General features: G+C 43.3%; 1 protein-coding gene across 2 annotated transcripts; it reads left to right on the top strand.

The window, feature by feature from the left end:
* Positions 1-215: 215 nt before the first annotated feature.
* DRD2 (dopamine receptor D2) lies at positions 216-11,859 on the top strand. 2 transcript variants are annotated; one of them, XM_075172688.1, is made up of 8 exons: positions 216-292; positions 4,221-4,536; positions 7,508-7,617; positions 8,138-8,274; positions 8,958-9,148; positions 10,020-10,106; positions 10,758-11,097; positions 11,666-11,859. In XM_075172688.1, the coding sequence occupies exons 2-8, from the start codon at positions 4,255-4,257 to the stop codon at positions 11,857-11,859; spliced, it is 1,341 nt and encodes a 446-aa protein (XP_075028789.1). In that variant the 5' UTR covers positions 216-292; positions 4,221-4,254. The 2 variants fall into 2 exon arrangements, with proteins under 2 accessions (XP_075028789.1, XP_075028788.1); XM_075172687.1 differs by lacking the exons at positions 216-292; positions 10,020-10,106 and having other exon boundaries at positions 4,255-4,536.
* Positions 11,860-13,450: the final 1,591 nt, after the last annotated feature.

The following is a 13,450-nucleotide window of genomic DNA, read 5'->3' on the forward strand; positions in this document are numbered from 1 at the left end:
AAATCCATATCTGGATTAGCTCGGCCATACTGAAAATCTGTGGGGACTCTGTCTGGGAATTAAAGTGGCTTTACTGCAGTTAATTCACAAAGGAATTTGTTCCATTTCAGGACTCTACCCACATCTGTATCCAAAGTCTCAGCTAAAACTGAGACTTTGTTTTGCCTCTGGCAGTAGTGTACTGGGATACTGAAACTCAACAAGGTCCCACAAGGACAGTGCAGAGTGAGGTGCCATTTGTACTACCTTTTCTCTGTATTTATGATCCCTTCCCTCTGCCTCCATATGAAAATGCAGATGCCTGGACAAACGCAGTAAAAAGCACTCTTTTTTCTAGTCAGCTTTTGTAAGCGTTTCTTTCTTCTCTACTGAGAAACTGTCAGCAGTAAAATAAAGTGCTCCTTAAAGCAGTACTGAAAGACTCACAAGACTCTCTAATGGCCACCATAATGCTTCCAAATGATGCCAGTTCTGTGTCTGGAGAAATTAAGATTATTTTTAGGACTGAAAACTCAAACTCTCAAAGGTTAGGAATTAACAGAGTTGACCATGTAATTGTAGTTTTCTACCATATGGGTATGTACTAGATACAGCCTTTAACTGCATGATCACAAATTACACTGTGTTTTCGTTTCCCTATTTCATGCAAAATATTTGGAACTTTTTTTGTGTTTCTTTTTCCCAATTTAAAACTTTTTTTTTTACAATAGAAATACCAAAACTTTTCATTTGTACAATGTTCAGACATGATCTCTTAACTTTCCTCATGATGACCAGCTGCATGAAAAGACAAAAATTATTGCTGTAAAAAAAGTTCTACTGAAAGGAAAAAAAAGAAATCTTGCAGGAGCTGCAGAAGGAAATGGAAGAGAATTTTTGCTCACTTTATCCAGGGCCTTCTATATCGTCCCTAATCCCCATCAAGTAAACGCTCAATAGATGGACACGAGAGATTAGCTGTATATAGTTCCTCCAACTCTGCCATTGAGCTGCAATGGCCTGTAAAATGAGCAGGGATAGAATTACTGTGTACATAACTCACCCTTGTCTCTGGCCTTGCCTCCATGAAGCACAATTCTGTTTTGTGAACTGCAGAGCTCAGAAGGAGCTAGAACAGGACCAAGGCGCTGATCCCGCACATATCAAATCACTCCACTCCTTTTATACTTTTAAGATACTTTTATACTTCCAAGATGCTTTTTTTTTCATCCTGCATTTTATGCATGTTTCTGCCTTCTCTAGATAGTTTTGCATTATCAAAGGGCAACAGGAGAAAGGAAAAAAATGTTGCTGCATTTAGTATTGATTTTTCTCCTTCACTCTGAGTCACATAAGCTAACATTTAATTAATTTCTGACACTTTGACAGTTTCTAAGACGACATTTGTAGAGCTATCAAGTGCCGCTGATAGCACTGTCAGACAGACACTTTTTGAATTATCAGCTATTAAGGACCCATATGCAACAAATTTCCCAGGATTATTATACAAATTGCTCTTTGAATGGAAAAGCACACAGAAGCTCAGCGAAACATAAAGAAACCATTGTTCCCAGGTGAATTTGATATTTGCAAATGTTTTGCTATTTTGATCACTTACATGGCTTAATAAATCGAATTCACTTTGTCTTTTATTAAGAAAATTAAATGGCCTGTTTTGGGATGTCTGAGAACATGGCCAGATTTTCAACTCACAGTGGTCTTTATGGAGATACAGCTTGAGAAACATGGAATACTTGATTTTAGGAAGTGCTGAGGAGTGAATGAGGTCCCTTCAAGATCTCTCAAACCAGAAACCCCAAAGCCAAAGTAGCCAAAATCTCCAGTTGCTTCTAAACAGCTCTTGCCTTTACTCTTTGATCATGCTCTCTGACATGTCACCATTTCTTGATGTAGTGACTACTTCAGGCCCAGTACAGATCTCAATACTTTGTTTTTAAACACACAAGCAAACCTGGCAAGGGGCTGAAATGATCAACCTGGATTAATGCCATTCCAGAGACCCTCTGCAGCTGTGGGTGGCAGTTAGGGTATGACAACTCTACTTTTGCTGGCCTCACTATACTAATTTACCAGTTCACAAAGAAGCTCTGTTTCAACCAATGGGACAGAGCTGTAGTTCACCTTGCTCAAAGGCACTGCTCTGACTTGATGTTAGCATTTGTCTGCCTCTGTGTATGCCAGAGCCGTGTTACTATGATCAGACTGCTCCACTTGCTTGTCCTTGGAGCATCAGGCACTAGTGGTACTGGTGAGCTCAGGGAACCTATTAGCTCGTACAGTGAAATTCAGCTCAATGCTCCTCTCCTCATGGCCTTTGCGGCTCTCTGAAATGTGGACTCAGGTGCACACCAGTCAGATCTGAGCATGTCCAGTTCTGCCTGTACTACCGGCTCAGTTAAGCAGAGGATAGGGATGATTTGCAGATTGAGGCAATACTCATATTTTAGCCCATCCTGCTTCAGCAAACACAAATTGTGTGGAAATCCCATCTTTTTCTAAGTGTGCAGAAACTCCAGCAGGACCCAGACATGGTGTGGAAATACCCAGAAGATGGTGTCAACCATCACGAGATCTTAAGTGAGCCCACCTAAATGAGAGCCAGAAGAGCCTCACCACACAGCCAGGAAAAAGTCTTTCCAGTATGCCAGAGCCAGTGGCCAAATATACTGCAATCTCACTGTAAACGTGGAATTTCTGTTTTTCATATGCTGCTACCAGACAAAGTCCCCGACACAGACACCTGCTTCTAAGCTTTGTCTGCATGATGTAGCTTAATTTTTAGCCAGTTTCTTACAATGTGGACATATGTGCAGATGGATGCCAGCTGCAGATCTAAGGGTGTGCAGAGTCCTGATATCAGTGCTTTGCATCAACTGCTGGCATAAAATCCATATAACCTCGTGGACATTCTTGCACCTTCACTAGCCTGCACCGTACAGAAATATGATGTAAGAGCTATCAGTTCTACTGCAGTGTATCATCAGAGCAGAAACCACAACCTTCCCTTCACATACCACATCCCACACTTCAGCTTTGTTTATACATCTTCCTCAGCAGAGAGTAGCTTTTTGCTGTCTGCATTTGCAGCTAATAACTCACAAACCTCTATATCCAGACAGCAACATTTCTTTAGAATATTGTTTCCTCATCTCTGTTCAGTTCGTTTTCATTCTTCTTCCTTTTCATCCATAAAAATGCCTGTAAGGCTGTGACCCGATCCATAGCCAGCGGAAACCAAAGGAAGGCCCCTCGGTGACAGCCCCCTTACTGTGTGCCAAAAATGGCCTAGCTATGGAAGCAGAGCACAGAGGCAGCCGTGGGAGACAGGAAAAGTCCAAAAGACTAGAAGACACTTGTAGTTGTCTTTGCTACACCTGCATAAAACAAACACAAAACCCTAAATATGTTCTAGGGAACTCTGCAGCAAAACCCACCATTTGTTTATATTTTACCTTTGAAAGAGTGCACAGCACATGGCCATTGGCCAGGAAAGAAATGATGGTTTGCCATGATGCCACAGATTTCCAAGGAGACCTGTCTTCCCAGTGCCAGGAGCTGCAGAGGCTGGGTTGTGGGATGGCACCCATTCATGCCCCCCCCCATTTTCCTCTTTGCACTGCAACCTCTCTGGGGGAATGGCAGAAAGCAGGCACGGTCCAGCCCTGACTTCAAAACTGCTACTGTCAAGTTTCATTATCATCACAATTTGGTTCATAGGTTTATTTATTTATTTATTTCCCTGCTGGAGGGAAAAAATAAGGAAAAGCAAAGAAAAAGGGAAAAAAAAAAAAAAAGAACATAGCCCAAAGCCCCATGAAGCACATGAAAAATAAACAAAGTGGGTCGTGGGACATCTGCCCTGAACTGTGCACACCTAACATGGAGCAGTTAGTGGCTAGGGAACGTCAGGGGAGCCGACACAAAAATCCCAGGCACTCTGCCTGAGTCGGCTGTAACACAGAGTAACTAATATCCCTGGCCACAGAAATCTGGGGGATGAACTGGAAATAGAAATTAACTTCTTGAATCCCTGCCTAGGTATCTGACCATCAGTTCAGCCTCCCACCTGGGTCTTCATCGCATTTCCAGTCAGTCAACACAGGAATTCAGGGTAGGGGGAACAGGCTCCAAAGGATCCCAAGAGTGAGGTAGCACATGCGTAATTGTTTTATCTTTATTTTACATGTTGGCCTTTGACTGTCTTTTCATCATCTTTGTGTCAGGGTGGAGCTGGAACCTGGCACTTTTACCTCCATGGAGCCCCTAAATCTGTCTTGGTACAACGGTGACATCGGTGACAGGAACTGGAGCAAGCCACTCAACGAGTCCAATGCAGACCAGAAGCCTCAGTATAACTACTATGCCATGCTGCTCACCCTCCTCATCTTTGTCATTGTTTTTGGCAATGTGCTGGTGTGTATGGCTGTGTCCAGGGAAAAAGCCCTTCAGACTACCACTAATTACCTGATCGTGAGTTTGGCAGTGGCAGATCTCTTGGTAGCAACTCTGGTCATGCCTTGGGTGGTCTATCTGGAGGTAGGTGACCCTGTTTTCTTTTGCAGTACTGAATGTTTCTGGTGAATAGGGAGAGAGAGAGAAGGTTTAGCAGCCTGGACATCAGCTATTTCAAGACCTCCTGAATTTCCAAAAAAAATAAGTGTTTTTAATTTCCTAACAGTTGGTCAGATTGTTCCAGGAAATGGACATGATCGCAGATGACAGGCTGACTTGAAAATACACTGTCGTTCAGAGGGCTAAATTATAATCCAATTGCATTGAAAATCCGGCCTTTAAATAGAAGGGTCAAGAGCGAAAGGACCCCAATTTTGTTTTCCAAACAACACAGATGAACTGTTCATTCCCAAGCATAAGGATGAGTCTGCAACAACATCATGGGTGTCACACTAATAAACTGCATCAAATAGTAATCAGAACTCCATTTCTGAAGGACTACAGAAGTAAGAAGAGCAGGCAATTGTGGAAGTAGGATGCAAATCCAGAGCTTTTATGTCACAATATATGAGAGAAACAGAATCACCAGTGAGCTACCTTTCACATTACTGCCGTTAGCACATCGCTTTGGTACAAAAGAGCTCTGTGCTTCTGTATACAGAGCCATATTTGAGTGGTACTATGGTTGGTGAAAGTCAAATACTCCCAAGACTTCCACTTATTTACTTAATGGCAAATGACTCTTGCAACAGTAAATAGCCTGAAAGAATGAAATGCATCTCTAGAGGAAAGAATAAGAGAAGATACGCAGCCCCTCTCCCTTGACCCCCTTTGCTGGGGGGGCTGTGTTCTTCAGTCAGCTGAGAGCTGGCATGCTGGTGGCAATCATAACCAAGAGAGAATGAACAGTGGTGAGAAAGCATGAGACTGAAACTATATCGAATTTACAATTAATTTCCAGGCACTTGTTTATGAGAGAAAATGGTAAAACAGAGGAGAGCAGGGGAAGAAGCCATTATCAATTAGCCCATTAAGTACTAATGCAAAGCAAAACAAACCCACTGACATGACATAGGCTGTCGAGAAACCACAATACTAATTATCACTCTAGTTAATTATTGTTTTCATGGCACTTTAAAAATGTAAAGCATCATGCATCTGCTAAAGCTTATTAAGCATGACCACAGGCTGGTTGTGGTTGTAGTCAATGCCTCTGGGACTACTTGCGCACTTCTATTATATTCCTCTTTTGCGACAACCCATTTTAAACGGAGGCTTATGCTGTGAGAAGTTCTCGCTCTCTTAGGGCCAGCTATAAGAGTCTCTCAGTCACTTCTTACTTTAGTGTGAAAGAATAAAGCTCAAATTATGTAAGATGCTTTCCCCTTTCTGGGCTCATGTGTGCATGGAGTTGGTCAGGAACCTCAGCTTCCTTAGTCTACCAAGTACGACAATCAGGACTCTACATCTCAGCAATACTTTTTTCTTTTCTTAATTTACTTTTGCCCTTTCTGCTCTTATCCACACTCTGCTAAACCTTCTGCTAGCTTGAAGCAACAAAAAATCATGACAAATACTTGCTGACAAAGAAGCAGCCTTTGGACTGACGTGGGTTAGGCACACTGTGGTCCCCCTCTGGGTCTGCAATCTGAAATCAAAACTGCCGAGAACCTTTTGTTCTGTAAATATCTTCATTTTTGTTTAGGCTTTGTATCGCAAGCTCAGACAAAAACAAATGTCAAAAGGAAATCCTTTTAAAAATCAGCCTCGATGCAAACGAATCTTCTACCTCCAAACTTCTGAGGTTTCTCCTACAGAAATGAAAACACTAAGAGAAAGAACCTCTGTGGTTTACAGCATCTCCCATAAACTTGAAACGATGCGTTCAGGAAACTGATTTTCCACAGACTTCTATCAGGCTGGCAACCTTTGCCTTTAGGCAAATTCTCATCAAAGTTACTGATGTAACTGTCTCTTAAGTGCTTTTTTAATCCCTGGGTATTCATCTGTCACTCAGGCTTCAAAGCAGTCATTCTTTCTTCCTTCTTTATGCTGCCTATGGTTATGTATATCAGAGCAGAAATAACTGAAGAATAGATATCTTATTCATTCTATTTTCAAATGCAGCAGGACTGTATTTTTATTAGAGGGAAATATACTTTTTTCATCACATGTCAAATACAGCAGTCCTAACAATTGCTATTGAACTTAATTGGCAAAGTTCAGTTTCAATAGCAAGATAAGTGAAGAGAAAAAGGCTACTGGTGACTGGAATTGTTATCATTAGTTCTTTGTCTTTATCACAACATGTAGTTTGTCAAAGAATTTTCACTCTGAATTAAATTCATTTGGTTCACAGAAAAAAAAAAAAAAAACAGAAAAAAACCTGAGGGATTTCTACCGCAATTTTTTAAACTAAGAAATGAAGGAAAGCTCCTGCTTCTCTACTGCTGATCTTTGCTAGGTATAATTGCAAAAAATTGTCTAATAAAAAGCTGTAAGTACAATTAGAGGTGCTCAGGATGTAAAATTAATGTATTTCCTTCCTAATACTTCTTTGCGATGCTTCAGAGACCTGTTTAATCTCCTACATACTTCACTCTGAGGAGATTTGTACTCCCTTATGTCTTTGGAATATGAGCCCAGGTTTGTGTTTGCTGTTTGGGCTGACCAACTCAATACAGAGTAACAGGATTCAATTAGGAAGGACAAAATCACACCAGCCCTCAGGGGAGAATGCTCTAAAGAATGGTTTGGATGGAGCAGACTACTTCCTTTGTGGCTGTGCCATCATTTGAGACCTTTAGACTAGACAGGACAAAGTCCTCAAAGGCACTCAATGGCAAACAATCGTACTTGACGCAGCATGTGACTGACTGCATGTGACCTGATTCCAGCTGGAACTCCTGTAGACAAAATTTGGATCCCTCTTGAACCAGCAGAACTCCAGCTACCAGCAAGCGTCTACCTCTCTGTGCAAAATTCTCCCTGTAGACCCTCTCAATAGCATATCCTCAGTGAATTCTTTTAGTGACCTCATTCTCTCTCTTCGCAGGTGGTTGGTGAGTGGAGGTTTAGTCGGATCCACTGTGATATCTTTGTAACCCTTGATGTTATGATGTGTACTGCCAGTATCCTCAACCTCTGTGCCATCAGCATTGACAGGTGAGGGCTCCATGGCAGCAAGTTGTGTCAAATCCACGGTAGCAAGTCACGGCCATCTTTATATGGTCTAATTTTACCTGTGACGCAGAGAATTTAAAATGGTGAGAGCTAGTGTTATTGACGTCTTTGAAGAGCGATTTAGAGGACCTAAATGAGGTCTGAGCAGGGATTCCATCAGAGGCAGACATAGAAACGCTGGTCTTAAGAATGTAAATGGAATTGTCTCTGTATGTCCCCGTTAGTTCAGTCCTTCTGTTTATATACTTGCATGATGGGGCAGACATCAGTAGCTCAGGGAAGGCAGTAGCTCAGAGAGAGTGGAAGAAAAATGCTATGCTAAGCTGACCCCAGCCTCATGCCTTCCAAAACAGGGAATGCAGACATCTTGGAGATTCCTGACTTGCCCTATATTCTATTGCTGGACCAGGCTTTCAGACACAGTAACGAGGTGTAATTTCCCACAAAGTTTGTCAGCACTGACAGAATAACAGTAGACTGGGTTTGTATCTCCACACTGCAGGTACACAGCAGTAGCAATGCCAATGCTGTATAATACCCGCTACAGCTCGAAGCGCAGGGTCACGGTCATGATTGCTGTGGTCTGGGTGCTTTCATTTGCCATCTCCTGCCCAATCCTCTTTGGCCTCAACAACACAGGTGAGTGTTATGCTGCCTGCAGCTGCCTATTGGCATCTTCCTGGCTTTACTGGGTCCCCAGATAGTCTTCCGTTACAAGTCAGGAATAAACATGGGGATCAGGTTTTAGGTTTATTGGGATGTATCCATACCTGTTTCAGGTGTCCTCTCGTGGTGCCATCCCAGACTATTTCTGTCAGCTGCTTCTGGATCTGTTTCATCTCTTGCTGGTCCAGACCAGTATTTTAGACACATCAGAACTGAGGTTATGTAGAAGTTTACACAACACTTATGAATGTTACATTAACATTTGTCCATTACAAAATCAAAATCCCTCTTCTATTAAAACACGTGAAAAGGAAAGTCATGGGACAAAGAGCTTCACCGAGACAGGAGAGAAAAGAACTGGCTCTTCAGCCATCAGTTTCATAGGAAGACTGGATTGTATACAGCATGGGATTGGCAGGCTTTTTGCTAGAAGGCAAGCAATAGCCAGGGACTTTGGGTCCATATGTGACTCCCTATGACCCAAGGGGAGTTTGCTGCTCTGGTACCACTTCCAGCTGACACGGTAGTCCCCCCTAGAACCCAACCCCCTCACTCTGTGGGTATCTCTGTGCCTTCTGAAAGAGGGAGGGAGAAGGGGAAGCTGGTGCTAGCTCCCAGCAGCAGGGACAATAAGCCTGAAACTTTTTGTCTTCCAGATGAGAATGAGTGCATCATTGCCAATCCTGCCTTTGTTGTGTATTCCTCTATCGTCTCCTTCTACGTTCCCTTCATTGTCACCCTGCTGGTATATGTGCAGATTTACATAGTGCTCCGGAAGCGCAGGAAGCGTGTCAACACCAAGCGCAGCAGCCACGGCCTGGACTCAGACACGCAAGCCCCGCTGAAGGTAACTAGACCTCTGCCCTGCTCTCAGCAGTCTCCGTCCTTTCCCCTTCTGGCTCCACTTCGTTCCCCAAAGCAGTTCCTCCTTTCCCCAAGTGGCACTGGCTGGACTAGGTGAAATACTGGATCACAAAGCTGAATGCTGTGTCCTGCCATTCTGGAGTCCCAGTTGCACACTCTGGGTTATCAGGTCACTGCTGGTGCTTCACAGGCCTCCCTGGATCTCAGGGGATGTTTCATCAGCAGATCTGCATTAGGAGCTGCTTCATTAATCAGACGGCATTTCCTTTGGCTCTGCTGAGTTTGGGCTGGGGTATCCAAGACTACAGGCTGTACTATTTTCTGAGACAGTCCTGCTGTTGTGACGAAGAAGTTCAAGGAAATTGTTTGCGTGGCTGGGGTGCAAACAACATCGCTGGTAATGGTACCTCTGCAGTGAAGACAGCCTCTCAAAGCATGAGATATGTATGTCAGTGGAGTCCAGCTGAGCATGTGAAGTGTGAGACTGCTTGTCAAAACGCTACTCTCGCAGCACATGCAAAACAACCAGTAGGACTATAGTCCCAGAGGCACTACCTCCAAACTGCATTACCTCAGAGGCCAGTGTCGTGTCAAGCAAAGGAGGCAGTAAGACAGGGATAGGCTGAAACATAAGCAGATCTTTGTTGTTTCCTTCCTTTGCTGAAAAGCAGAAGGGATACTTGCCTCCATTACTGGTTCTTCAGATTAGTTTTCCATCATTCTTAGCACCTTAGTCACACCGATTAATTTCTGCTTCATGCCCTGTGTTTGTATTTCCACGTCCCTCCCTTACCAGCTTCCCTTCCCAATTACTATCTGCTTGTGTAACCTCTGAGCTGGTGCTTGCCCCTTAGGACAAATGCACTCATCCAGAAGACGTCAAGCTCTGCACAGTTATTGTGAAGTCCAATGGGAGTTTCCAAGTTAATAAGCGCAAAGTGGTGAGTGTTAAAGAGAAGTGGTAGCTTTTCAGAGCATTTAGCTTTCCCCTTTTCTCCTCTCAGGACGCAAAATGAATTTATGTAGGGTGGGAGAAAAATAAACTAAGAACAAAGGTTACCATTCAATCTCAAAATTTAAGTATTCTGCCTACTCCTTAGAGTGAAGCAGGGGGTTTAAGATCATGGAGCTCAAAAAGCCAGACTAAGCTCACCTAAAGATCAGCTATAAAAGCCATGACATTTTGACATTTTGTGTCTTTGATTTTCTTCTCCTCTCTGTTATTTATTTTAAGTCTTGGACTGCATTGGCTTTGTTGGGTTTTGCTTGTTGATTTCATTTTTATTTATTTATATTCTGAAAACCTAAATAAAATCTATGGGGAGTGGAGACTGTGTCTCCCATTTCTTAGCCTCTTTGTGCAATAAAGGAGAGTCATTCACTGCTGTTCTGTTGATCCCATCTACCCAAACATATTCTTATCCGTAAACACTTTACAGCCCTTTCTCCAAGCATCTACCAAAAATGTAGGGAGGGAGAAAAGGGATTGGTTGTTCTTCAACATCATCCAGCTTCACTCTGTAAGGAACGTTCATTGCTCTTCTCTGTGTATTTATCTGTCTTTATGTTGTGGACATTTGATTCTTGTCCAGGAGGCGGAGAGTCACATAGAAGAGATGGAAATGGAGATGGTGTCCAGTACCAGTCCCCCTGAGAAAACCACCATCAAACCAGCGGCACCAAGTAACCATCAGCTGGTTGTGCCAGTTGCTTCTAATCGGGGCACCAACTCAACCCTGCAGGCACCCTTGGACAGTCCTGGGAAAGTAGAGAAGAATGGACATGCCAAAGAAACACCCCACACAGCCAAGGTCTTTGAGATCCAGTCTATGCCCAATGGCAAGACAAGGACCTCTCTCAAGACTGTGAGCAGGAGGAAACTGTCACAGCAGAAGGAAAAGAAAGCCACTCAGATGCTAGCCATTGTACTCGGTGAGAGTGCGCATTGGCTTCCTCTTGAGTTTCTGCAGAAAACCAATAGCTACCCAGGATTAGGGTAACCAGTCTGAATGTCCAGTGTAGACTGTTTTTCCAGGCCTCCACAGAAATAATTTCACTGGATATGTTAGAGGATATGTAGGCAGGAGGCTGCCAATAGGAAAGCTACCTCCTTCCCAGCTGGGAACAGTTCATAATGCTGTACAAAAGGCTCAGAAAGCTGTCCATCTGTGGGGTGTTTGGACTGCCAAAAGACAGTTGGGTGTAGGGGCAAGAGAGCCAGCTCATAGGCTTTCTAGAACACAAAAGGCAGCATAGCTCAGCAAGAAACTGGCACCTCGAAAGGCCAGGGTTTTTTGATGTAGCTGGTCTAATTACATCAGCAAAGAAGTTCTTTAGTACCTGGATACTCAGAATATAGACTATGAGACTTAACAGACAAGCAGAAGGCTTATTCCTCAGGGAAACATTTTTCCTTTATACCCAAAAAAATCTTACTGTTCTCATAGTCTCAAAATTTGTCCAGCTTTCAGCAATCAAAATCTCTTTCCTTTTCCTCCAGGTGTTTTCATCATCTGCTGGCTCCCATTCTTCATCACTCACATCCTGAACATGCACTGCGATTGCAACATCCCCCCAGCAATGTACAGCGCCTTTACATGGCTTGGATATGTCAACAGTGCTGTCAACCCAATTATTTACACCACCTTCAACATTGAATTTCGCAAGGCTTTCATGAAGATCCTCCACTGTTAAAAGTAAAAACAGCAACCACATTTTTAAGAATGCGAAAAAAGAAGCCAATGGCATTCATGCACACAAACAGGCAGCCATGGGGAGGTCTCGAGCTCTTGTATTGGGCATAAGGCCTACAGTGTTACAGCAGTGCCATGCCCATGCGCCTCTTGGTGGGGATGTAACAAGGACCTTCATGTGGGAGGTTCTCTCATCCCTCGAGGTGACCTTTGGACTCTGGGACACCAATCCCAAGGGCACTTTTCAGAGCTACCCTCACACTGTGTTTAAAGCGGAAGCAAAAATGAAGGTACACTCACTTGATTCTTGCCTGTGGCTATCTAACCTTGAGTGCATTAAACACAGACAGTCGCAGAACCATGTGAAGGTAGCAATAGGTCACCGCCACTACTGGCTTGTGTGTTACGTCATTGATACAATTCTCACCAAAGACAAGACCATCTTTTCCGCTTTGCAATAGGAGCCAGACAGAGCTTGCGGAAACTCCATGCAATAGCTTTGCCTTCACCTCGAGCTGACTTACAAAGTATTCAGCTGCTGAAGCCTTGAGAAAAAGCTTTAAGAGGTCCCCAAGTGGGCTAAGAAGGTTTTGCCACCTACAAATCCAATCCCTGCAACAATGTGGGCCTACAAGCAACGGGCAGAAGGAAGAAGGGGAGCATGTGGGACCACCATATCAGTGTAAATAAGAATAATAGGATGAATTGAACAGAAGCCCAAGCCAAAAAATAGATGGAGAGAAACTAAAGAAGTGATACCTTGTGTTGCATGGTATACATTCAGATCAAACAGGACACCAACTATCATCTACCATCAGCCAGCCCAGCAGCAGTTTCTGCCCACCAGCATTTCATCTCCAGTCTCTTACAAGAAGTTCCAAAACTAGGTGAGGAGTGTTAGTGTGGTGAGCGTAGAAACATGAAGACAGTGCGCCAGGTGAGGCATCTGCAGCCATGTCCGTCTCAGATGTGAACTTGAACGAGTCAGCTAAGTTAGGTCCAGTTCTTCTTGCCTAACTTCAGGGCGCCATGAAGCCAAGGACCACCTCAGATGATTTGCCTATGTCTCTCAATAGAGAGAGTGCAGAATAACATCGTGCCTAATTTAAATTAACAGGAAATGAGATGAAACTGTGTGTTTTGGAAAAAGCCAGAATAAAACCCCAAGGAAGTCCCTAGCTGGACCTGCTCATGTGTCCAAGTTGGACTCTGGAAAGGTCTGGATGTTTCCAGCATCCCTTACCCTCTGATATCTATCTTCCATGGATTAAAACAATTGAAAACCCGTAACAGCATAATTTCACCATGCTGACTCTGGCATTGCCAAATCCACACTGTTCTTACTAATTGTACTCAGTTCACAATATATTTTGTAATATCTCTGTAAATAAAATATAGTAGGATGAATGAAATGACATGGAAATAGGTCTGGCTAGAAATTAATGTAGGTTCTGGAGAACTAGATGATTACAATAGCCATATGCAGAGGCAGGCTCCCAAGTTCTAGTTACCTGCTGTTTTCTAAAGATGTTAAAACACAATCCAGAGAGCAATATAATCCCTTTTCTCTCAATGCAGTTTGTGGAATATTC

The sequence above is a fragment of the Calonectris borealis genome, chromosome 24 (genome assembly GCF_964195595.1).
Source record: "Calonectris borealis chromosome 24, bCalBor7.hap1.2, whole genome shotgun sequence".
Taxonomy (NCBI): Eukaryota; Metazoa; Chordata; class Aves; order Procellariiformes; family Procellariidae; genus Calonectris; species Calonectris borealis.